At 45.3% G+C, this 23,042-nt stretch overlaps 1 protein-coding gene across 1 annotated transcript; it reads left to right on the top strand.

The window, feature by feature from the left end:
• The first annotated feature begins 733 nt into the window (after nt 1-733).
• pard6b (par-6 partitioning defective 6 homolog beta (C. elegans)) lies at nt 734-21,775 on the top strand. The gene is made up of 3 exons (XM_084553422.1): nt 734-1,248; nt 3,568-3,790; nt 20,801-21,775. Exons 1-3 carry the CDS (start codon nt 1,186-1,188, stop codon nt 21,736-21,738), a joined length of 1,224 nt encoding a protein of 407 aa, XP_084409548.1. The 5' UTR covers nt 734-1,185; the 3' UTR covers nt 21,739-21,775.
• The last annotated feature ends 1,267 nt before the right edge of the window (nt 21,776-23,042 follow it).

A 23,042-nucleotide genomic window follows, 5' to 3' on the forward strand; every position in this document is an offset into this window, starting at 1 on the left:
TAAAGTTAACATAACATTACACATGACATAAATAACAAAAAATAAAGAAATAAAACTTAAAAATAACATAACAGTAACAGTTGAGGGGAAAAACATGAATGAATAAACAAAAATAATATAATAAAATAATTATATACAGGTGTCTGTCTTTTTCACAGACACATTGACATAAACGTATGAAAATTTAAAATGCTCTTTAAATGTAAGTTAAGTGTAAAATGACTTAACGTCCTGCGTTTTGTAGACGTAATGTACCAAATGTTTTGTTCTTGTCCTGTGAGTGTTTCTGTTGCTTGTCTTTAGTTAAATAAATAAATAAATAAATAAATAAAGCAGCTATAATCAGATGGGACAAAAAAAATAATAACACAGTAGAGAAAATAATAATAATAATAATAATAATAATAATAATATACAGGTAACCGTCTTTTCACAGACATATTGACATTAGATCTAAAAAAGTAAATGCTCTTTAAATAATATAACATTTTGAAAAAACTCAAATGGGGAAAATAATAACACAGTAGAGAAAAATAAAGCAATTAAAAAGTAAACAAAAATAATTTAATAAAATAATTCTTTACAGATACCTGTCTTTTTACGTGATAATATTATATATATATTAGAAACGTAAAAATAAATAAATAAATATATATATATATATAAATATATATATATATATATATATATATATATATATATATATATATAAAAGACACGTAATGTTTTGTTTTTGTCTGGTGTCTATTTTTGGAGCAAGTTCGCGGCTCTTATTTTGAAGTCGAGGAGACAGACGAGAGGTCGAGTCTTTTATTTTGAAATCTCCAGCTCTCCAGGCACAGACACAGAGAGGGAGAGAGAGAGAGAGAGAGAGGGAGTGAGGGAGTGAGAGAGGTTGAAACGACGCTGGCAACTGCAACTATGAGAGGAGACAAGTTTTCGAGCCGAGCCAGGCTGGTCTGACAGCCGTTTGTCGTCGCAGTCTTCAGGAGAGAGAGACAGAGAGGGAGAGAGAGAGAGAGACACCGCAGACGGGACGACCTGTGCGACCGGTGGAAAAAAAAAAAAAACAGCCGTTGGACACATACGGGTTTTTTTTTTTTCTGTGGGATATAACGGCTACGGCAGGAGGAGGCAGCAGCAGGAGGAGTAGTGCTCCGGCGGCGGTCCCGCTGCTAGCGAAACATGAACAAATACAACCGAGCGCCGAGCAACCGTTCTCTGAGTGCCGTGGAGGTGAAGAGCAAGGTGGATATGGACGCTTCTTTGTCTCGTTTTAATCTAGTGTCATGTAGTCCCCCCCCCCTCCCCAGCCTTTTAGGTGGTAGCCGTTATTAACTTGCTAATTTAGCCTGCTAAGTGGCTTGATGGCGGTTTTACGGTGTCGCACATATCACAAAAAGGTACAAGCTAAACATTTTTTTTTTTGCCTTCTTTTACTAGCTTGTTTTTTTTTTCTTTTTTTAAAAAAAATAAAACTAGCTTTAAGTATTTAAAACTTTAAACGATGGCGTAGTTCGTGGTTAAGTTTTAGCTGGTTGAAGTTTGAAGGTGGAGGTTGACTACTGTCACCTGTCACCGCCTCCTCCGCCGCCGATCCTCTCCCTTTGCTTATGTACCAAATATTTACCTCAAGCCTCTCATCTTAGCTTATCACTGGAGAGAAGGGGGAAGTTTATACATGTCACACAACGTTTATGTCAAATTTATGTCGGAATAAGCTTTTTTATTATATGTTTGTCATCCACCCGTGTGGACAGGTGTGATACGGTCTGTGGCATGTCTCCTTCCGCGACAGGTTGTCAGCGGCACACATGTTGAGGAATGAGGCCCTTGGGATATTTTTACTTCTCATAACCTGTTTTTTTTTTTTTTTGTAGACTAATTTACATGTGGTGGCTGAAACTGACCAAGTTGCTCAGTAGTTAAAAGAACAACAACAAGGCAACTTTCTAGAACCAATTTACACAGAGTTTCATGTCCTGTCACTACACCAAAAAGGACCTAATCAAACTATTAAAACAGAAACATTACACGTGTGCATTTATATATTCAAGAAAATGAATCACTTGACCATATCCGTGTTTTATAACCTTTGTTTTCGGTATCTGGTGTGACCCCACCTTGTGCAGCCTCATCTACGGTGGCTTTTAAAAGTATTTCAGCCCGTTATTCAGTCCAGAACCGCTTAAGTTCTGAGATGTTGGCGGGTTTCCTCGCGTGGACCGTTTGCTTCAGATCCTCCCACAGCATATCTATTAGATTATGGTCTGAAACGTTCATTTTGTTTTTCTTTAGACGCTCGTTTGTGGAACGACTTGTCGTTATCTTGCTGCGAGACCCGGTGTTTCTTAAGACTCGCGTCACGGACAGACGTCCTGACATTTTTTTAAATTTTTTTTGGGATTTATCTGATAACGCAGTGATAACTCAACAATTTCTTCATTAAAATGACTCAAAACATTGGAAAATGTTCGCACAAGCCCTGAAAGAAGACAAAGAGAACCCAGTCACACCAGTGAAACAGAAATACTATACGTGTGCATTTATTTATTTAAGGAAATTAATCATTTTTGTTCACGTCTTCGAGTTGTAAAAGCACCCTTGTCTTCAGTATCTGGTGTAATCCCCCTTGTGCATCAGTAACTGCTGACCAGTCGTCTACTACAACGGCTTGGAGGAAGTTTAGCCCGTTCCTCAGAACAGAACAGCAGACAGATGTCGTGATATTTGCTGGTATAATTCAGAATTCATTGGTTTATCAACGATGACAAGCTGTCCCGGCACAGATGCAGCAATAACACAGGCCCAAACAAGGACATCCCCGTGTTTTATGGATGGGATGTGGTTCTGATGCTGGAACGACGCAGCGTTTTTTCATCTCCAAACGTCTCTCCTCTCATTTTAAAACAAACAGTTCTACTTTCTGTCCACAAAACATTGTCCCCAGTAGTTCCCTTCTTGCTTGTCCACATAATGTTCAACAAACTTGCAGACAGGCGGTGATGTAGCTAGCTAGCTAGGTAGCTAGCTAGGTAGCTAGGTAGGCAGGCTAAAGGTGTCCAGGTTGACGGAGAATTGTGGCTCGTCAGCGCTCGGCAACAGTAACCACAACAACCGGTACTTCTCATCAACAATGGCGGTTCTGCAGCTGCCTGAAGATTAGGCATTTGGCTAACCACGCTCATTAGTCATAAGCCATCAAGATGTTTTGTGGCAAAGGTGGTGAAAACACACAATTTATTTTATTTTTATTTTATAGCTGCATACAAACCTGCTGTCATAGCCTCAGTAAAGCTGTGCTTGAGCTGTTCTGCATCCTCAAACCTAGAGATACACTAACCACAAAGAGGCCATTAATAATTCATCACATGTGGTGGTGTGTTAGCTTCTGCACACGGATGAAAGACTCTTCGCATACAGGCTACAAAGCTTTTGATATTATATGGGCTGCCAGAAGATCGTATGCTTCCTAGCCACAGCTTTAAACCTCAGACCCTTTACTAAAGTGTCTTTTAGTGCACGTCCTTCGTGTGATTGTGCTCACATTGTGACCGCCTCTTCCAGTTTGGCGCAGAGTTCCGTCGGTTCTCTCTGGATCGGTCGAAGCCGGGCCGCTTCGATGAGTTCTACGGCCTCCTGCAGCACGTGCACCGCATCCCCAACGTGGAGCTGCTGGTGGGCTACGCCGACGTGCACGGCGACCTGCTGCCCATCAACAACGATGACAACTACCACAAGGCCATCTCCGTGGCCAGCCCCCTGCTCAGGCTGTTCCTGCAAAGGAAAGGTAAGAGAGAAGATAGGTCCCTGGTTTCCACCTGTTCCACAAACAAAGCTTCGAAGCGCACGTCTTAGAAATAGTCGGAGCTTTGTCTAGTTTGTCGAGACGCTTAAAAACAAATCAAAACACAATTATGAAATGCTACAGTGTTAGTTTTTCGTATTTTGCCGTCATTGTCGCTGTGATTGTAAACAAACCACTAAACTTCTGTCCTCTAGCTTTGTCCTTTGGTGTCCCAGTTCTGACCCACATCGCTGAAGGTCAGCCGTGTGCAGTCAACATTTCACTGTAGCGGCTGGACACAAAAAAAAGTTGCAGAATATTTGCCGTTTTATTGTTTATTACTCTGCCCAGGGGAAACTTTGTCTAGTTCGAATGTTACCGACGCACGGCGGTCTGCTGTGGAAATAAGGGTTTCAAGTTCTGCAAAGACACTTTTTGTTTATAACTTCCTCACTTCCTGGCTCTGGTAATCGTTCTCACTGGTTCCAGTAAATCTCGTGCATAAAAGTGCTGCTATTACAAGAACATGGTATCATAGATTATTTCCTTATCTTTTCAGCAAATGGACAAATTCTAAAAGCTGAAATTTATACTAATGTGTCTTGTTTGTTGCGCTTGTTCAAGGAAATGCATACGCCTCTAAAATCTGAGATGCTAAACGTCACCTGTTGAATGCTGGGAGGACCCCCAGGCCTGTGTGTGCTCTGTTGTGTGTAAGCTGTCTCGCTGTGAACATATGACCCTATAGAAGCTAAGCCACTTTGTCAGGAGGGAGATTAGTGGGGGTCACTGTGCAGCGCTGCATGGGACCATGTTTCAATTACACGCTCCCAGACGCCGCCCGCCCCCCCCCCCCCCCCCCCCCCCCCACGCTGGGGCTCACTTCTGCACCAAAACAAAACAAAACAAAACACGGGACATGCAGGCAAAGCAGGTGTCGCGCGACGGTCACCCGCTCACACGTCCTTGTAGGAAAAAAATAAAAACTAGAATAAAAGCAGAACACTTGCTTTTACAACTGCCGCAACTCCTGATTTGTCTGCGCCTCCTCCCCGCTCCGCCGTAGTGCTGAGCAGTTGCTGCCAGCTTAAAAGCCTCTGCAGTGTGCGGATGTAGCAAATTGGCAGCTTATATGGTTTAATATGGATTTGCAGACACCAGTTATTATCTGTAATGATGGCTCTAGACTAGCAAAGGTAATGGCTTTTCAGTGTTGGCGCCGACGCAGGAACATTTTAACACTAAACTCTAAACGCGGGTTGTTTATCTGGGAAGTTTCAACCATAGTGTGATGTCAAATTGGCCCTTTTTCTTGGCTTTTTGATTGGTTTGTTGACCATCTTCTTGTTTCCTACTTCTTGTCGTGTCATGACTTCCTAGATTACTGTTGCTATGTGTGTTTGTGAAGGTAAAATGTTGTGGTAATAAACTAAATCTCTAAAACCTAAAATCTTTGAAACTGAAATCTGTCTAAATTAATGATATTGAATCAGATCAGTTCAGGAAGTTGGGACCCAGCCCTACAGGTTACACAGGAGCAAGACAGCTGATCAGTTTTCAGCTCTTGGCTCCGGAGTTATCCCACAATAGTCCATAGTCCTACTTTGTCCTTTGAGATGGTGAGGTAATTATATAAAATGTCTGGGGTGGCCAGTAGTCAGATGTGACCGAATCGCTCGCTGTTGCGTAAGAGCAGGACTTCAAACAAAGCGGCGGTGGTGTGTGGGCCAAAGTTTATTCCTGCGTGGCCTTCACGGGAATACCGCACTGAAATCTCGGTACGCAGATCTGGGCACAGTTCAGTTTCACGAAGGTTATTTTTAGCTCCGCAATTTATTTGTCTGGAAGACTTTGAATCCAGACCGAACACAGCCGCGGTGCTCGTGTGTGTGGGTTTTGTCCATTCATTGTCGTGCAGATGGCTCTGTGGATGGAAACGGGGTCGGCTGTTGGACTCTGAGTGTATGTCGTTGTATTGTTGTGGTCTGCTTCTCGAATGTTGAATAAAGCCCGCATTGTTGTTGTTTCTGAATCGGCGCTACATGAGCAGCCGTTAGTGTCTTATTGTTCCCTGCTGAGAAACAGGGTGAGTGCTTGTGCCAGTCATTTTTAAAAATTGCTCGCCAGTTCAACGGAGCAGCGCTGGGCATCCCCTACACCCACACCCCCCCATCTGTGGACAATGTGTTCATGACTGTTCAGCTGGCAGACGTGTCCACTGTTTACTGGTTGTCATAGCGCCGCTGAAGAGGCCTGTTCATAGGTGGATTAACAGTGGCGGAGTCTCCTTAAGTGCTGATGGGATCTGCAAAGCATGCTGGGAGTTGCTGCTGCGAGCATTTGAACAGCATAAACCATCTAAATGATGAGCGACCGTCAGAATTTTCTACATTTCTGCATAAAAATGACTCGATGATAAAGTGCATTTATTTATTAATTAAAAAAAAAATGAATGAAACGAAAATTTATGAAATGTTTTCAGCAACTGCTGCTCAGTCGTCTGCAGTACAGAAGTCCACTGACGTTTTAGGTCATTTTTACATAAATAAACACATAAATAATTCTAAATCGTGCAAAAACTTTAAAGCAGTACTGTAGTTGTAGCTACATTAATGTTTAGTATTATGATTAGAGCTGTTAAGAGATATTTCCTGGTTCATATTATTTTTGCTAAGCTCTGTGTCAGCTGTTGAGAACAAAACAACCTACTAAGTGATTCCAGAGATTTGTGGCATGTCGACAGTATTTTTAGCCTGGTCGTTACCATCCTACGTTTCCGCCCGAAATTTGATTTCGGTCTGGCACGTTAGTCTGGCCCAATGTAATAGGAATCTGTCTCCGTAGTGGGCGGATGCTTATTTTGAGGTTTAAAATCATTGGAGTTCAGCTGCTATGCTGTTGAACTACAAGCTTCGCTGGACTACAAGCAACTCGGCAGGCGAGTTCCGCGTCATCACTCAACTGTTCGCTGATTGGCGCGGTTACACGCGAACCGCAGAAGTGCAATTCACCTTTGGCTAAGCCACACCCTAGAATGTAGATTGACCAATCACAGCCAAGAGAGCTCCCACAGGGGTCCGACACTTTTCCACAGCGCTCCATTGACTTTAACGCAGGCGTCTCGTATTTTCGGTCTCGGCAGGCTATACTGTCGGTATATATCCAGGGTATGGATAAGCCCAATGATGTGCGCGCAAAACCCTGTGGAGCTAACCAAAACATCACCGTTACAGCTTAAGTTGCATAGTTGTTGATACGCTAGCACACGCTGAAGAAATACAACGTTATACGTGCGTAACGTTAGTCCGTTTGCTTCGTAATAACGATTACAGAAGTGAATAGAGACGTACCCAGCTTTGCATGAACAGTGTTGCTCCTTGATATTGTCAGTCCCAGCCTCCGTCTCGATTAATAGGATATGCGGTGGTTCACTTTTTGACTGTGACCGGTAGCTTTTGCCTCTGTTTGGATGCCTTGTTGTTCGTTGCGTTTCACTTGTATGTCCTGAATATGGCCTTCCAACGCATATTGTAGCCCCTTTTGCCTGCTTCTATCTGACAGTTTATTTGCTGCTTTATAAAAGTTTGACAAAAGTTCAGCAGGAAGAGTTGTCACAGCATAAGCCATGTTGATACCAGAGCCTTATAGATAACCAGAAAACCACAGCCCAGAAGAGAATGTCGGACGTAGCAACAGTAACTAAGGGGGGCGGGGCTTAGCCAAAGGCGAATTGGGCCAGACTCCGCGCCAGACTGAAATTAAATTTCGGGCGGAAACGTAGGATGGTAACGACCAGGCTACAGTATTTTATCTCTAGTTTCACATCTTGCATGTAGTTTTACTTTTGTGTCTTTTCTGTCGTTATACTTTTTTAAATCCACCGATCATGTTGAACCGATATTGGATCTTTCCAATCTTCATGAGTCTAGTTCAAGTTGACATTTAAACTTAAATACTACACTTTTAATATATGTTCTATTGGGGTTTAAAAACTTGCAACCTGCTTGTTCATATGATAAACTGACTGTATATTCAGCTTTGCATTCAGGTGTAGTTTCTGCAAATCTCCAGGGAAACTGTGAGACACGCCCAGACTCTGCTTGATTGGCTGCAAACACAGTTGCATAAGAGGTATTTTCCAGGGTTTGACACTGTTTACCTTTATCACTTATCCAGAACACCGTTTGTGTTCTTAGAGACACCGCAGCTTGTCATCCGTGTAGCGGTGGCAAGCTTTTAAAGCGGTCGTCCTGTCTGTCAGCGAGTTCGTTCGTTTGTTTTGGTGACGTCGTTCGGCGCTCACGCGGTTTCAGTCCTGGACGACTCATAATGTTTAACCTGCAAGGCGGAGGGGAAGAGAGGGACAGGAATGCTTGGATTTGCGTACACCAGCGGAGACTGCCTCAGTAATGAGTAACCAGCGCGCATGAGTCATCCGTCCAGAGAAATGGAAATGCACAATGAGAAAGTACATGTTCCAATACAAAGTCTACCCACCCTCTAAACCAAGGCATCGGCTCTGAGTGTGATAAGCAATATGTGCTCAGTCTGTTAAGGAATGTAAGGGAGTGACCGTATAGGTACAAAGTGACAGAGATGGAAATGTTGATAATCACAGAGAGGCTTTTCTTTTCTTATTTATTCTCCTGGTTCACGTGTGCACTTAGCGGCTGGATTAAGTCCAATAAATTGGGTTGATCAAGGTGGCTCAACATTTTACTGGATTATTTATACACCTGTTAACACTCATTGTATTTAGTTTCCATTAATGACATACAGTAAAAGCAAAGGCAGACACTCTTATATTACTGATTGCCTCAAATACAAAGCTGGAAGACGAAAAAATAAAATGAGGACACCAACTAATTATAGTCTGACTGGGGGCATAGGCTTTGACCAACTGGCAAAAATCACTCATATGAAAACAGTTACACACAACAGCAAAAAAACATGAATGAAACTAAAGGTAAACTATTGTAGAAATACCACAAATCAGTTTTTAGTTATGTAAAAATCTCTTTCTAAACTCCCAACACCTCTAAATGAATTGATATCATATCAAATCAAATCAGGAAGTCGGTAGAGATACCCAGCCCTAGTTTAAAGCAAGAGGAATGTGCCAATCAGGTGTAAAGGATGTTGGGGTGTATGAATTATTCCTCACGATGCCTCTCTGTGTGTGCGACAAGTAAGGAAAGGGAACGATAGACTCGCAGCACTTAAGGTGGTACGCTCGGAGGAGGAGGAACATAACTTGGGCCTGATAAGAGAGATGGAAGGATGAAAGGGAGAGAGAGTAAACAGTACCAGAGAGGGGAGTAATGTATAAGGCATTGTTAAGGCAAAGGCATGTAATTAGAGATGGGGTGGGGTGGGGAGGGGGGGGGGAGTAGTGTAAGTGTGATAGGAATGCGACTGGAGGTAGAGAGCGAGGGAGGAGGATAGTGGGAATAGTATTAACGGGGGAGGAATGCAGAGTGAGGCCCAAGCCGGGGAGGGAGAGAGAGAGAGAGAGAGACAGAAAGACATAAAGAGAGATGGAGAAAGAGAGAAGGAGGAAGGGACGGAGGGAGGGGACGGGGCACTTTGCGTGGAATGCAGCCAAGCTCTGATCACGTCTGCTGGCTAGATTAGACAGGACAGCAGGGCCAGGCTGGACGCTGGGCTCCAGAGCCAGACTCAGTCGGCACGGGGTGTAGATGGAGAGCAAGTAAAAGAAAGGAAGGGGGGAACGAGCCAGAACCTTTTAAACCTGACTGAATGAGACTCTGAGCAGGCTGCGAGAGGATGGAGGGAGGGAGGGAGGGAGGGACGGAGGGAGGGCGGCTAGGATGGAGGAAGAGTAAAGACGACGGGAGTCCAGCCTCTGAAGTCTGGAGTCTGTCAGAATTTCTTAGCTCAGAGTTGGTTCACAAAGATGATTGAATAGAGGTCAGGGAAGGAAACGGTCGGAGCTCTGAGGAGGAAAAAAATAAATGTGAAGGAGGGAAGAAGTATGCACCAGGAGGAGTGAGGGTGAGGGTGAGGGTGAGGCAGTGGGCAAAGTGACCTGTTGACTACTAAACTAAAATAGATAAACAGAAAAATGCAGCTGAGGAACAGGAAGGAACGTGTGACAGGTTAACATTAATTAATGAACTTTGTTTCTGTTCCAAGAGTAAAAAAAGAAGCTTGAGTTTAAACATTTCGTACATGTCTGTAGTTTTTTTATTTCTTTTTTTGTTGTGCTATAGAAAAGAGAGGACCGTGTAACACGTTATTATTTTCTGAATGAATTTCATGAGCTTGAAAGTTGGAGACCACTTTTAGATTTTGGCTCGTGAACACACAGATGTGCTGTATATTTCTTTCATATTCCTTAATTAAAACACATTCCTTTCCATTCCCCGTGGCGTGGCTGCGGCGATATCGTATATGAATCATGACGGCTGATACGCTTATCTGCCTGTTTTCTTTCAGCGCACCATTCCAGCGTTATTTACCCTGGCTGGCTGCGCACCAGTCAGTCAGCAGGCTCTGACACGCAGCTCCCCAAACACTGTTGCCCTAACTACTGTCACTGTTTGCACTTCAGTCGCTTTTAATCCCCTTACGCTCTGAGTTGTTATACATTTATAAACTGATCAGTTTTTTCCTTGTAGCTGTAAAGAGATCCTTTTCTAACATAATGTTTAGCGTTGCTCTAAATATGCAGCTCGGTCCTTACATCCTGCCATGGATCCAGTTTGGCTCTCTTGAGAGACTTTCTGCTTTGTGCTACCATCCTTCTACCGCAGCTCAGCGAGAAGTGTTGTCATTAGAACCACAAAGAGGAAATTTCCCCATTATCTAAAGCTAGATTTTTGTCCTCCCTCCCCACAGGGATGGCGTTTTGAATGTATATTCTCATCCAGTATGGATAGAAGGATCGAACGCATCCACCAAGGACCCTTTAAATATACTGTCGCTACAGTCAAATCAATATTATTACATATATTATTAAAAAAGACAAATTCTTAGAGCCTCAAAATGAAAGATGCATCAGGCACATTGAAGCTAAGTAAAGCTTTCTGCTATTTCCCCAGTAGGAAAAGAACAGGTGTTACTTCAGCGATCGCTCCAGTTAGCCGGCATGAACAGCACCAGCCGCCTGAAACTGAAACCGCCAAATGGAATTCAGCCGTTATTCAATTTATAACTCACACCTCTATGCTTTTCCCCCACTGTGAAACTTCAAGTAATGTTCCGTTAAAGTGGATTACACGTCTCACAGATCCTTTTAGGTCCGTTGCGGTCTGCTAAAAGTTCATCTTGGCTCTTGAAAGTTTGTCCTAGACCTCAGTCAGACCTTTTATTTACATCCGACCTGAGCGATGCGATTGTAGGTGACCACCAGTTTAAAGTATAGGTGGGATTACCTGGTGTTAAAATGTGTCTCCACGTGCGTCCACAGCCAGCACTTGAGATCAGATCTCAGTTTTGTGTTCAGAACCAGAAAGCTGTTTGTTGTGTTTGGTTCGTGACTCGGGGACATGTTTTTTTCGCACTCGCCAAAAGCCCACGAGTCAAGTTGTTGTGTATCTCCGCCCAGACGCCCTGAACCAAGCTCAGATTATAACCTGGAAAGTCTCTGGTGAAGATAGCAGTCTTTATTGATGAAATGTGTAACTAAACTCTACGCAGACGCCTTTACATCAACGTAAACACATCAGTGACATGGCAATATGGACACAGGGTTGTATGTTCACCCTACCAGAGATATTAAGTCAAATGTGTCCCAGACCACCTCTAAATGTGGTCTGAGAACGGATCACTCTAATGTCTCTTCAGTGTGTCCTTGGGGTGTTCACAGCTAGACTTTAAGCTGGACACTTGCACTCAGATTGCCCAGAACGTAACATTAGTGAGCAGATCTAACTGTAGACTGACTGTCTTTGTCTTCCAGAGCCAGTTGATGTAGTCAGGAAAGAGTCACGGCTGCAGAGTCCCCGTCTCCGTCACTCTCCTTTAAAGTCCTTATTCAGATGCATCAGCGACAGGCTTGTAGAACTAGTCTTGGGTTCCGCGCGGCTGCTCCGTCCTCTCCATCTTCTAGTCCCCCCTGGACGAAGGCTGGGTTTGTCAGACCCGGACCGTGCCACCTCGCCGCTGACTCCTAAGTCTAAGCCTAAGACTCCGCCCTCTTCCTGTAACCCAGTACTGAAACCAGCATTCCAAAGTAACCTTCCCCTGTCCTGTCCCGCACTCGGCCCACCGCCTGTCCCTGCCCCCTCCTACTCTCAGCCCCAGCTCTACTCCCACTACAACCAGCTCAGTCCACATTCTGACTTATATCGGTTCAAGTACAACCAAGGGGAAGGAAGATGGAGGCAGAACTAGGACAGGAAGGGACCGGAGTGACTAAGGAACAGGTTGAGTGAAGATTACAGGGAGAGAAGGAGCTATTACAGGCAGCAGAAATCCATCTGTGTCAGCACAAAATAGATTGATGGAATTGCTTCATACTGCAGTTTCCAGAGTGAAGCACACACACACACAGAGAAAAACTCCTTTACCTGAGTGTAAACATCAAATAAAATGCATTCACTCTGGATTAAAGCAGTTAATGACTTCATGCTTTATTGTTCATTACGTTGTGCTATATTAAAGCTGGTTTCCTCTACAGCGTAGGCTTGAGTTGGGTTATTTTTTTATTTTTTTTGACGGATGGCTCCCGTCAAGAACGAGGTAATAAAGCAGGACTGATGAGATTATATGATGAGGCCCGAAAGCAGGCTAATATTCACGAGTCGGAGTCTTTTGAGTAATGGATTTAATTAGCGATCCTTCAAGTTGTCGGCTCAGTTACGCGTCGAGGCTTCCTTTGCTTGAGCTCGCCTCACACCTCTGCAAGTCTCGGCAGCGTCTCGCTTTCCCAAACACCTCGCTGCTGTGAGGGGGTGAGGGACGTTTGAGGGCGCCGAGTGGATTCTTAAACTCTGACAACAGAGAAGAGCTGCGCAAGAGCAAAGACGTAAGCAAGATGCAAAACTAGAGTAAAGTCAAAGCTGCTTTCGTCAACGTCTCTTTCAGAACTGATTGAGATGGCGTTGAAACTGAAATATCTCTAAATGAATTGATAATGAATTGAATCAGGAGCTAAGTAGTGATCGCCAGCTCTAATCAGGACTCCGTAGTCTCGCTCCAGTCTTCAGCGCTCTCGCTCGCCCCTATTCCGTCCTTTCCTCCCAGCGCTCTCTCTTTGACCTCCCTCCTTCCATTTCTTTCTCCTTCTCTTATCAGCAGCATTAAGGAACTTTTATCTGGGCTGTGCCAGGGAGGTATGCTCACCACACCAGGAATAGCAACCCTCCGGGAATTTACTCCTTTTGAAAGTATTTTCTTATCACCACCTCCTCTCTTTTTCTGTCTTTCTTTCTGTCTTTCTTTCTTTCTCTCTCTCTCCTCCTTGCTGCGTTTCTGCTGTATTTCTATCATTCCTTTCTTTTGTTTAACACCACTCCTGTTTTCTCTCATCCACACGAGCTCGCGCTGACACTCCCCCGTCCCGTCCTCCCCCCTCTCGTATCGTTCAGTGTCAGGAACACCGTGGCACCGGCTGTGGTGAACATCCAGGCTCGTCGTCAACAAACTGTTTTCCAGAAACTCTACAACCTTCAGCTGCTCGTCGTCTTGTTTTTTTTTCTCGGGCCTGATCCTTGAGACGCGCGTGTGGATTCTGGTGACTGGTTTCTCATGGATAGCTATTCATCCTGTAAAGAACTGCTTTTAGATGATGGACCACTTATAGGACTTGTGCAATCAGAAAGTTCAGGGGCGCGCCTTAAATCAACACAATTATCATTATTATCACTAAAAAAAGCGGTAAACATTGCACCACTGTAACAGTAGCAACTATTCATGCTGCTTAAAAACATTTGCATCCCTCGATATGTTCTACATTTCTATATACATCTGCTTTTAAGAGGTCCAGAAAGTAGACGAAGAGAATTCAGTCAAACAAATGAAACAGAAATATTCAACTTTTTCATTTATTAACTCAAAAAAAATATATTATTTGTGCAGATCTGTGAGTTGCGACAGTATGTGAACCCTTGTTTTCATTACCTGGTGTGACCCTCTTGTGCAGCAACAACGGCAACTAAACGTTTCCTGCAGAAGCGTGGGGACTTCTTAGCCTGACGTAGCCGTACTCAATTCTAGTCAGAATGTTAGTCTGGTACCGCTCCATTGGGCTGTGATTATGGGGCGTGTTTCAACCGAACCAGGAAATAAAAACGCCTCTGCACTCAATTGGATAGACGTATAACCAATCAGAGCAACGGAGTGTGTGACGTATGTTAATTGTGTCCCATCTTCTTAGCGACCATCGGAGCCAGCTGATAAATTAAACTTTTGCCGAATCCCGTAGGAAGGACGGCAAAAACATCTTTCCGATTAACAAATGCCTTGATCGCATTGATCTGTTCCTCTTTTAAAATTAATGCGCTGTCGATATCTTATAGAACAGACTCGATGGCAGAATCTACACATCTCAGTTCTCCAGCGGCAGCCATCTTTGTTGTAAACAAATTCAACCCAAGCGCTCTTTGGTGACGTGATTACGTTACTGTTGATCATCTGTCCATCATCGTATAAAGCCCGCCCTGAGAATCTGATTGGTACGAACAGCTCCTGTTCGAGCATAATTGCGCCTCAACGGAGCGACGCCAGACAGAACTTCCAGACCTCAAATGTTGTGGGCGGGACTAAGTTCGGCTGGCACCCAGGCTAGGGATTTCTAGCCCATTCAGAGTTGGATCTTGATGCATGCAGACTCTTTAGAGATGGTTTCGTAACCTTTTCCAAATTATTATTATTACAAAACAGGACACTGAACGACACCTGAGTCTCCCTACACCATGAGTGTCAAACTCATTGTAGTTCAGGGGCCACATACCGCCCAGTTTGATGTCAAGGGGGCCGGACCAATAACACGATAGCGTATTTACCTATAACTCCAAATGCTTCCCTTTGTTTTAGTGCAAAGAAGAACATTATGAAAATGTTTACATTTAATGACTGGACATTTCTTAAGAAAAGGAAATGCAATTTCTGTTTGGTTCTAGGTCTCAGTGTTGGGTTATGTCTAGCCTGGTCGTTACCATCCTACGTTTCCGCCCAAAAATTAGATTTCGGTCTCGCACGGAGTCTGGCCAAATTGCACTTCCGCGGTTCGCGTGTAACCGCGTCAATCAGCGAACACTTGAGTGATGACGCGGAACTCGCCTGCCGAGTTGCTTGTAGTCCAGCGAAGCTTGTAGTTCAACAGCATAGCAACAATGGCGACGGAGGAAGAGACGCTAGAAGCCATCCGCGAAGTTGTCTCAACTCTCGAGAGCATCACGGAATTAAAACCAGAACAAGAGGCTTGTCTTGTCCATTTTATAAACGGCAAGGACGTCGTAGCTCTCCTTCCAACTGGCTTTGGGAAAAGATTGATTTATTTAACTGGAAGCGGAAGTGATAAGCGTAAGAGCCTGAACTCCGGCGCACAATATACGTCATTACCAAACGTTGCTGATTGGTTAAGGGAACTCCAATGATTTTAAACCTCAAAATAAGCATCCGCCCATTACGGAGACAGATTCCTGTTACATTGGGCCAGACTAACGTGCCAGACCGAAATCAAATTTTGGGCGGAAACGTAGGATGGTAACGACCAGGCTAGGTTATGTCCACAACTCTTACTAAATCTGTGTGAACCCTAGGAATAGCATTTATTTTTATTGGAAAAATTGCAGTTTATGTCTTCAATGTAATTTCTGCAATCCGCAAATTCATCCTGTGCGGGCCAGATTAAACCCTCTGGTGGGCCGGTTTTGGCCCCCGGGCCGTATGTTTGACACGTATGCCCTACACTGATTGGAAACACTACTGAACAGATTTTGCATTTGAAATTAACTTGTTATACCCTCGAGGAAAGGTGCACTTGCAATTGCAACTCACAGATATGTAATATTGGCTCTTTTTTTCTGTATAAACAAATGATATTTATGTTTTATTTGTTTGATTGGGTTCTCTTGTCTACTTTCAGGACTTTGCACGCTACGATTTAAATCACCATAGATTCAAATGTCTGCGTTACGTGGCTTATTATGTTCTTAAGGCCTCCGTCTGTAACTGTACTGGTCAGCTGTAAGTAGCTGCTGTAAGATTCAAGTTACGTTCATTTCTTCAGTGTAGAAGCAACCGTGTTGGCTGCGGTAACAGCGCTGATAATGTGCTTGTGTAGCTGCCATGTAGCTCCTTCCTCAACATGTTATATCACCTGCACGCGGCATCAGGTTTCCCTGATGCAGCAACCCCAGTTACCAGGAAGTAATGGATTGTTGAGGGTGTTGAGTAAGAGTGTGTGTAATGAGAGTGCTGTAGCAGGTGTATAATGCTTTTATCTGGAAGGAAGCATATTAATGTCGTTTTTCTGGGTTTTGTTACAGATTTTAGAGTGAAACGAAATCTGTCTTCTGCAAAATTAGAAGTCAACAGCTGTGGCATGTTCTGAATGCCTGCGCTTCCCACTGACTCTGCATTATTAACACTGGCTCTTTCTGAAGCCCAAGTCCAGAGTTGGAGCGTGATGCGCCCGGAGTGTGTGTGCGGAGAACAAACGGAAATGATGTGTCCAGCCGTGAAGTGGTTTCCTCTCCTGAGGCAAGAGTCGTCGCAGGCCTTTTCAGCGTCGGGGTGGACGTGCGTTAGCTCGCCCCGTCTGTGTGTGCTTGTGTGTGTGTGTGTGTGTTACGCTACGGAGAGGAGTGACAAAGCGTCGCTGTGTGTGTGTTAGGGCTGCAGCTATCGATTCTTTTTGTAATCGATTAATCTAGCACTTTATCGATCGATTAATCGATTAATCGGATATTTTTTTTACGTTTTTAAACAACCAAAACAATTAATGCATAACGAAAATTATGTGGCTGTAAAATGATCAAGTATTTGCCTTTTATTTCTCAAAAAAACAGAGAACTCCAACTCCAACATTTGGCTCCAAAACTAAGCCCATGTATTGCAATTTACCCATTAAAAGTGCCAGTGCCAACAATTAGGATTACATAACAATACTGTTAAGCGAACTTACTGTAAAACAAAAAGCAATTTAATTTATTAATATGCACAACAAGTTTCATGCTGTAATCTAGCCCTGACATCAAAGTAAATATCCGTTTTATGTAGATTTCTACACCTGCAGCATTTACCATTAGGCTACTAACAAATAATACATAATTTCTGGGGTGAGCCTATTTGCTATGGTAACCTAGCAACCTGTGTGTTTGTTTGTGAACGCGTGCTGTGCGTGAGGAAGAGTGAGAGAGATGAGGGTGCAGAGAATTTAGTAACGTCAATGATTCTGATAAACTCAGGCCGGTCGCGTTCGCCTCGCGGCCGCTCAATTTGTGATAATAGGAGAGTATATGGGAGTATTTGGCCGCTATTCGCGGAGAATTTAGTAACGTCAATGATTCTGATAAGCTCAGGCCGCTCAATTTGTGACCCGCTGCGTAAATCCTTCGGCCGGCCCGGTCGTCCCGATTGCCATCATATCTAGTCAAACCGCATCATGACATCGCTACATACAGTATGCGATTAAAATCAGCGAACATTAATGTATAGGTTTAGGTTACGTTACCTTGTTTCAGCGACGCTTGGTGAAACAGCATGTGGATGTTTTCTGTTTAGATGCTGGATCATTTGAGCTTGTACTGCTGTGATACGCCAGGTCTACTTTGCAGTATTTACACTGCACTTTGTTCTCTTCCTTTTTTAGAATGTAATGATCCCAAACTTTAGACATTTTTTGCCGTTTATGGGCATCTTTACTCTCCACCATCGCGCCAACTAAATTCAAAATGTATCACGCGCTAGTGGTGTGCTTGCATAGGTGCTTCCAAAACAACGGTCCGTGTGGAACAATCAGATCCCTGCGCGTATAGTGCGCGTCATAGGAATTTAACGAGGCTTCGAGGCAGAGTTTTTGCCTCGACCAATTTTTGTAATCGAGTTAATCGAGTAACTCGACGAATCGTTTCAGCCCTAGTGTGTGTCCTCTTCTCGTGACGACGTGTTGCTGGCTTGTCGTTTTCTCCTCCACTGCTTCGCTTCCTTCGCTGCTCACCGGCTCTATTCAGAGTGTGGGAAATCAAAGCGGCCAGCGCATACTTGGAATACCTTGGAAACCTGTGCAGGGACATGGCGAGCGTGTGTGTGGCTAACGATTTCACGCTTTGCATTCAGAGTTGGTGGATTATACCTCGGAAACGCCGATCCTGATGTGGCGCAGGTGTATCTTGGGCCGTACAGTTTGAGGAGTAAAAGTAGCATTGGCTGCTGATATAACATGAATTTAGCATCACATTTCAACAAAGTTAGAGCACTTAAAGGTGGTTGAAGCATAGTCGTTTCATTTTATTTGTGCTTGGGAGATTAGAACTCGATCGGAACAAGTTTAAAATCCATTATACAACATTTCTATCTCCTTTCCTCATAGCTCACATCTGCTTCCACATTAATCATTAGCCAGATCGGCAGCGTACCTGTAAACACAGTAGCACATGCGAGCTTCGAGTGTTTACCGAGCAAAAGCCATCACGGCCAGGACGGCAAACTGAACAAACTTTTAAAATAAAACTTTTTAATAAAGGATGTTGATGCTCAGATTGTGTGGTCAAAGACTTGAGAGCTAAAGTCTGGTGGTGGGATGTTGTGGCTCCGCTGCATCTAGATATAACTTACTGTAACAGGCTGAAATAAATCATTAATAGGTTTTGATTGGATTGGAGAATAATTCACTTATGTTTGTGACCTTTCCTCATTTATATAGTGGTTTCTATTGTATCAGGGTGATAAAAAAAATAACGTATTGCCGGAAAAATATTCTTGAACCGTGTGTAAACAAAAACAAAAAGAGCAAGTAGATAATTTGTGTAAATGAGGCTCTGAGTGTACACTGTAGCTGCGTGTTGACTCGCCTCAAGGTCCCAGTAGCCAATTAGACTGAGAGCTCGTGTGCTCTGATAATGTAGCTACGGTTTGTCGGACGGGGTGTAACGTTTCTCATCGCTGCTGTTCGTTAGGTCTCCGGCGTCGTCGCTGACCGGAGATAAAACGTGCAAATGTGTGTCTGCGAGTTTAAACGTCGTTTACACAGACGCGCAGGTTCGTCGCGCGCTCATTAACCGCTGCATCTCTTTGCTGCTCTGTGCGTTTTAGCGAGTGCATGAGTTTGCACCTTTTGAGCGGTGGGCCTCGGGGGAACCGTCCCATTCTCCCTCCTCAGCTCCAGCGCCGTTGTCAGGTCTGGCTGTTCGTGTGCTGGAGGTGGAGGAAAAAGTCTAGAAAGAGCGAGATCTTTGCATGACTGGTGCTCTGCAGAGAAACAACCCTGTGTGCCACAGACGGAGGGAGACGTGTGCATGCGAGTCCAAGGATATGTAGAAATAAAACTAATAATAATAAAAACTGTTGGAAGTTTATGGTTGTTTATTCCTCTCGGCCCGTAAAGTCAAGGCCTGCCACAGATACCGTAAACGTGTATACACTAAACTCGTGCCTCATGGGAACCGAAACACGAGACCGCCTCTCTTTCCAGGGACAATCGATCCTTTTGTTTTGGTTGTAGGGATGCAGAGGGGAGTGGCGGCGGCTGGGCGGGGCGGCGGGAGCGCGTACCTGTCAGAACCTGAGACCCTGAATCTTTATCAGCCACCGGGGCGGTTTATTTTCCCCAGATAGGAGTGTTCAGTGTTCAGCGTAAGAGCGCCCGGGCTTTATTTATAGAGCTCTTTCATCTAAAAACAGACTTTAAAAAAAGCGAGGAGTTTGGAAAAGGTGAAAAAGTCGACGCATCTCAAAGATGGATGTTAAAAATAGCCTGGAACTGACAACAACATGGACTGTAGACGTTAATGTTTAGCTGCTTGTATTATGTCGGTTAACTATTAGAGAGCCAAGGTCCAGCTTTGGCCTTGGATGTAACAGCTGTGTTAGTTTAAAGTCTACACTACCATGAAAATATATAGTTTTCAGTCTTAAAATGCGCGTAGTAAAGGTCGTCTGTGCTTTTTGACATCCTGGTGGCTCATGCAGCGGAAATGCAGTAAAAAATATTCTTGCATCTAATGTGACCTTTAGAAACAATTACTCAAAGAGGAGTAGTCCTGAAAGTAAAATAAGAACAATGACACCAAGCTCGTAGGTGTGTTAAACACTTACAGGGCAGCTGTGTCTCAGTAGGTAGAGACGGTTGTCCACGACCAAGAGTTATGGATGTTGTAGGACAGTATGGAGGAAAGTAGCCGGGCCCCACTCCTTCTCAACGCTTCCTACTCTTAGCGGGGCCCCCAGAGTAACCTGGCTCCAAATACACCATCATGGAAATAGTAGAAAGCTCCATTGTTGTGATGCTTTCATACGTTTTCTGAGCGGCTGTTGCTCTGCTTGCCCGTCCTGACATGGACTTTAAATCTTAATGAGGTTTTCCTGGTTTCCTGGATCGTTAAAATCATTTTCTTAGAGCGTATCCCGGGGGGGCTGAGAGTAGAGGATTAGTTGGGACACTCTGCGACACCAGACATATGCTTATTAAAACGATAATGCGGCTCACCACATGGACCTGCAGGGCTGTAAACGGCGTATGTAGGTGGCAAGCGCGTCCAGACAGACGAGGACTGGGGAGTTTGGGGCGAGCGCCCACTTGGCTGGCGCCGCGTTTTTTGTATCGCACCGACCCGAGGGGAGCTGCGGGGGATCAACGTGTGGCGTGTGTTCGGCACAGACGCCCCGCAGCGTTGCCTCGGGCTGCTGAGAGCGAAGCGTTACTCATTCTCCTAAACGACGTGATGCAAGAGGATGTCAGCCTGAATAACGGTCTAATGTGTAACGAGCTCAGCGTGACGGCAACGGAGAAATCAACCAGCTTTTGTTAACATCCTCTTTGTTTCTCTCCACCTTTGTCCTCTACTTCTCCTTCTCCACTTCCTCTGTCTCTTTATTTTGCAGAAGAAGCCGATTATTCGACATTTGGTACAGATTCACTGACCCGGAAGAAGAACAACGTCCTCTCTGCGGTTCTTCTGCGACCAGACGCCAGCAGGAAAAAGCCGCCAGTGATCATCAGCCTCCCGAGAGACTTCCGTCCCGTGTCGTCCATCATCGACGTGGACATCCTTCCAGAGACGCACAGGCGCGTGCGGCTCTACAAGCACGGCCAGGAGAAGCCGCTGGGTTTCTACATCCGCGACGGCTCCAGCGTCCGCGTCACCCCGCAGGGGCTGGAGAAGGTGCCGGGGATATTCATCTCCCGCATGGTCCCCGGCGGGCTGGCCGAGAGCACGGGCCTGCTGGCCGTCAACGACGAGGTGCTGGAGGTGAACGGCATCGAGGTGGCCGGGAAGTCCCTGGACCAGGTGACGGACATGATGATCGCCAACAGCCACAACCTCATCATCACCGTCAAGCCCGCCAACCAGCGGAACAACGTCGTCCGCGGCGGGGGCGGGGGCGGCGGCGCGGCGTCCGGCAGCTCGGGACGCTCGTCGGACAGCGGCGCCAGCTACTACGGTAGCGGCGGCGTCACCGCTGCGGCCCCCGTGCCGACGCACATCATCCAGAACTTCCCCGCCGACGAGATGGAGAGCGACGACGAAGACGACGAGGACCTGGTGATCGAGGCGGGGGGGGAGGCCGAGCCCATCAGGCGGGCTTCCTCCAACTACAGCATGCCTTCGCTGCCCCGCTACGAGCCGCACCTCAACCTCCGCACCTCCACCACCTCCTCCTCCGCCCTCTCCATCGCCAACGCCAACGGGACGCTGCCCACAAGCGGCGGCGGCAGCAGCAGCGAATCGTTAGGCAACGCCACTTCGACTACGCCCTCGCCGGACAGAGCGATGGAGAGACGGAGCCTGGAGGAGGACGGCACCGTTATAACGCTGTAGTCTGGGCAACACTGGAAACCTGGAGAGAGACAAACCACTCGAGATGCTTCCACAGACACTTGGTGGGTGGTGGGGTGGTGGGGGGGGTGGTGGGGGGGCCTCACGGGACACCAGATCACACACGGGAACATCACAAACCATACCTGTCAAGCACATACGACTACACGTCCTAACATTTACACGCTTTGCTCACCTACATGCCAATGATCACGCATGTGTGCCATAGTGGTGGTGACCCCCTCTACCCCCCCCTGTCCCGTCACAGCTCTGCAGGCACAAATACGTCAAAAATCAAAGTGTCATTCGATGTCCCGCCGCCCTCAGTTTCATTTCTGAACCACTAGCAGCGCTTCTTTTTAACGCCAACGACGGTTGTTGCGCCGTAGGGCAGAAGATTAACCCCCTTCCCTCCCCGCCCCGCCACCACCCACCCACCCTCTCTCTCTCCATCTCAGCTCAAACTCAATGAAGCGGGATTTGAGCTCGAGCATTCATCGACAATCGACGAGACTTTGCACGGAAGGCAGCAGCACCGCGGCCGTCAACCCCCCCCCCCGAGCGCTGACATCTGCAATAATACTGTAGTTTTTATTCAGAGAGATAAAAACAAGTCTGGGCTCTTTGTTCTGGCTCAGGTGCTTTTAGCCACTGTCATTAGGTGTTCCTCCTTCATCTACCTGCTGTGGTAACGACTGACTGGTAATGAAAAGGTTCTGATCATTCTTTGGGACAACTTCGTCTTTTGAAAAATCTCTACAATTAAGCCTGTGTTTTATATTATTTCACCCGTTTCTGTTTCCTTCCTCGTCTTTTATCGCTATTATTATCTGTTCCTGTTGTTATGAATAATACTCTAGTGGGTGTCCAGTTTCCTCCCGACCAATTGGAAGTTGTGAGCCGCTCAAACGCGAATGTCCCCCACCTGGGAACGAGACGTGTTATCATTTCATTTTCCCTTCACGTTTTTCCTCATATTGCACTCATCTCCTTTCCACGACAAGGGCTATTTCCCCCCAGCTGCAGGTGTACGAAATGACAAAATGTGAATGTGATATTAATTCTCTGTTTGTTTGTTTTTTCCCCCTGGACCAATATACAGGACTGCTTCAAGGTTTTTACGCTCTGCAGGATTTTCTGTCGTTCTGCAAAAGAAAAATGACTCAAAACATCAGCGAATTTTCACACAAGTCCTAAAAGTAGACAAAGAAAACTTTTAGTATTTAAGTAAAATGATCATTTGTTCATATCTGTGAGTTGCAAACGTAAGTGAACCTTTGTTTCCAGTATCTGCTGTGACCTCCTTG

The sequence above is a fragment of the Chelon labrosus genome (genome assembly GCF_963514085.1).
Source record: "Chelon labrosus genome assembly, chromosome: 10".
Taxonomy (NCBI): domain Eukaryota; kingdom Metazoa; phylum Chordata; class Actinopteri; order Mugiliformes; family Mugilidae; genus Chelon; species Chelon labrosus.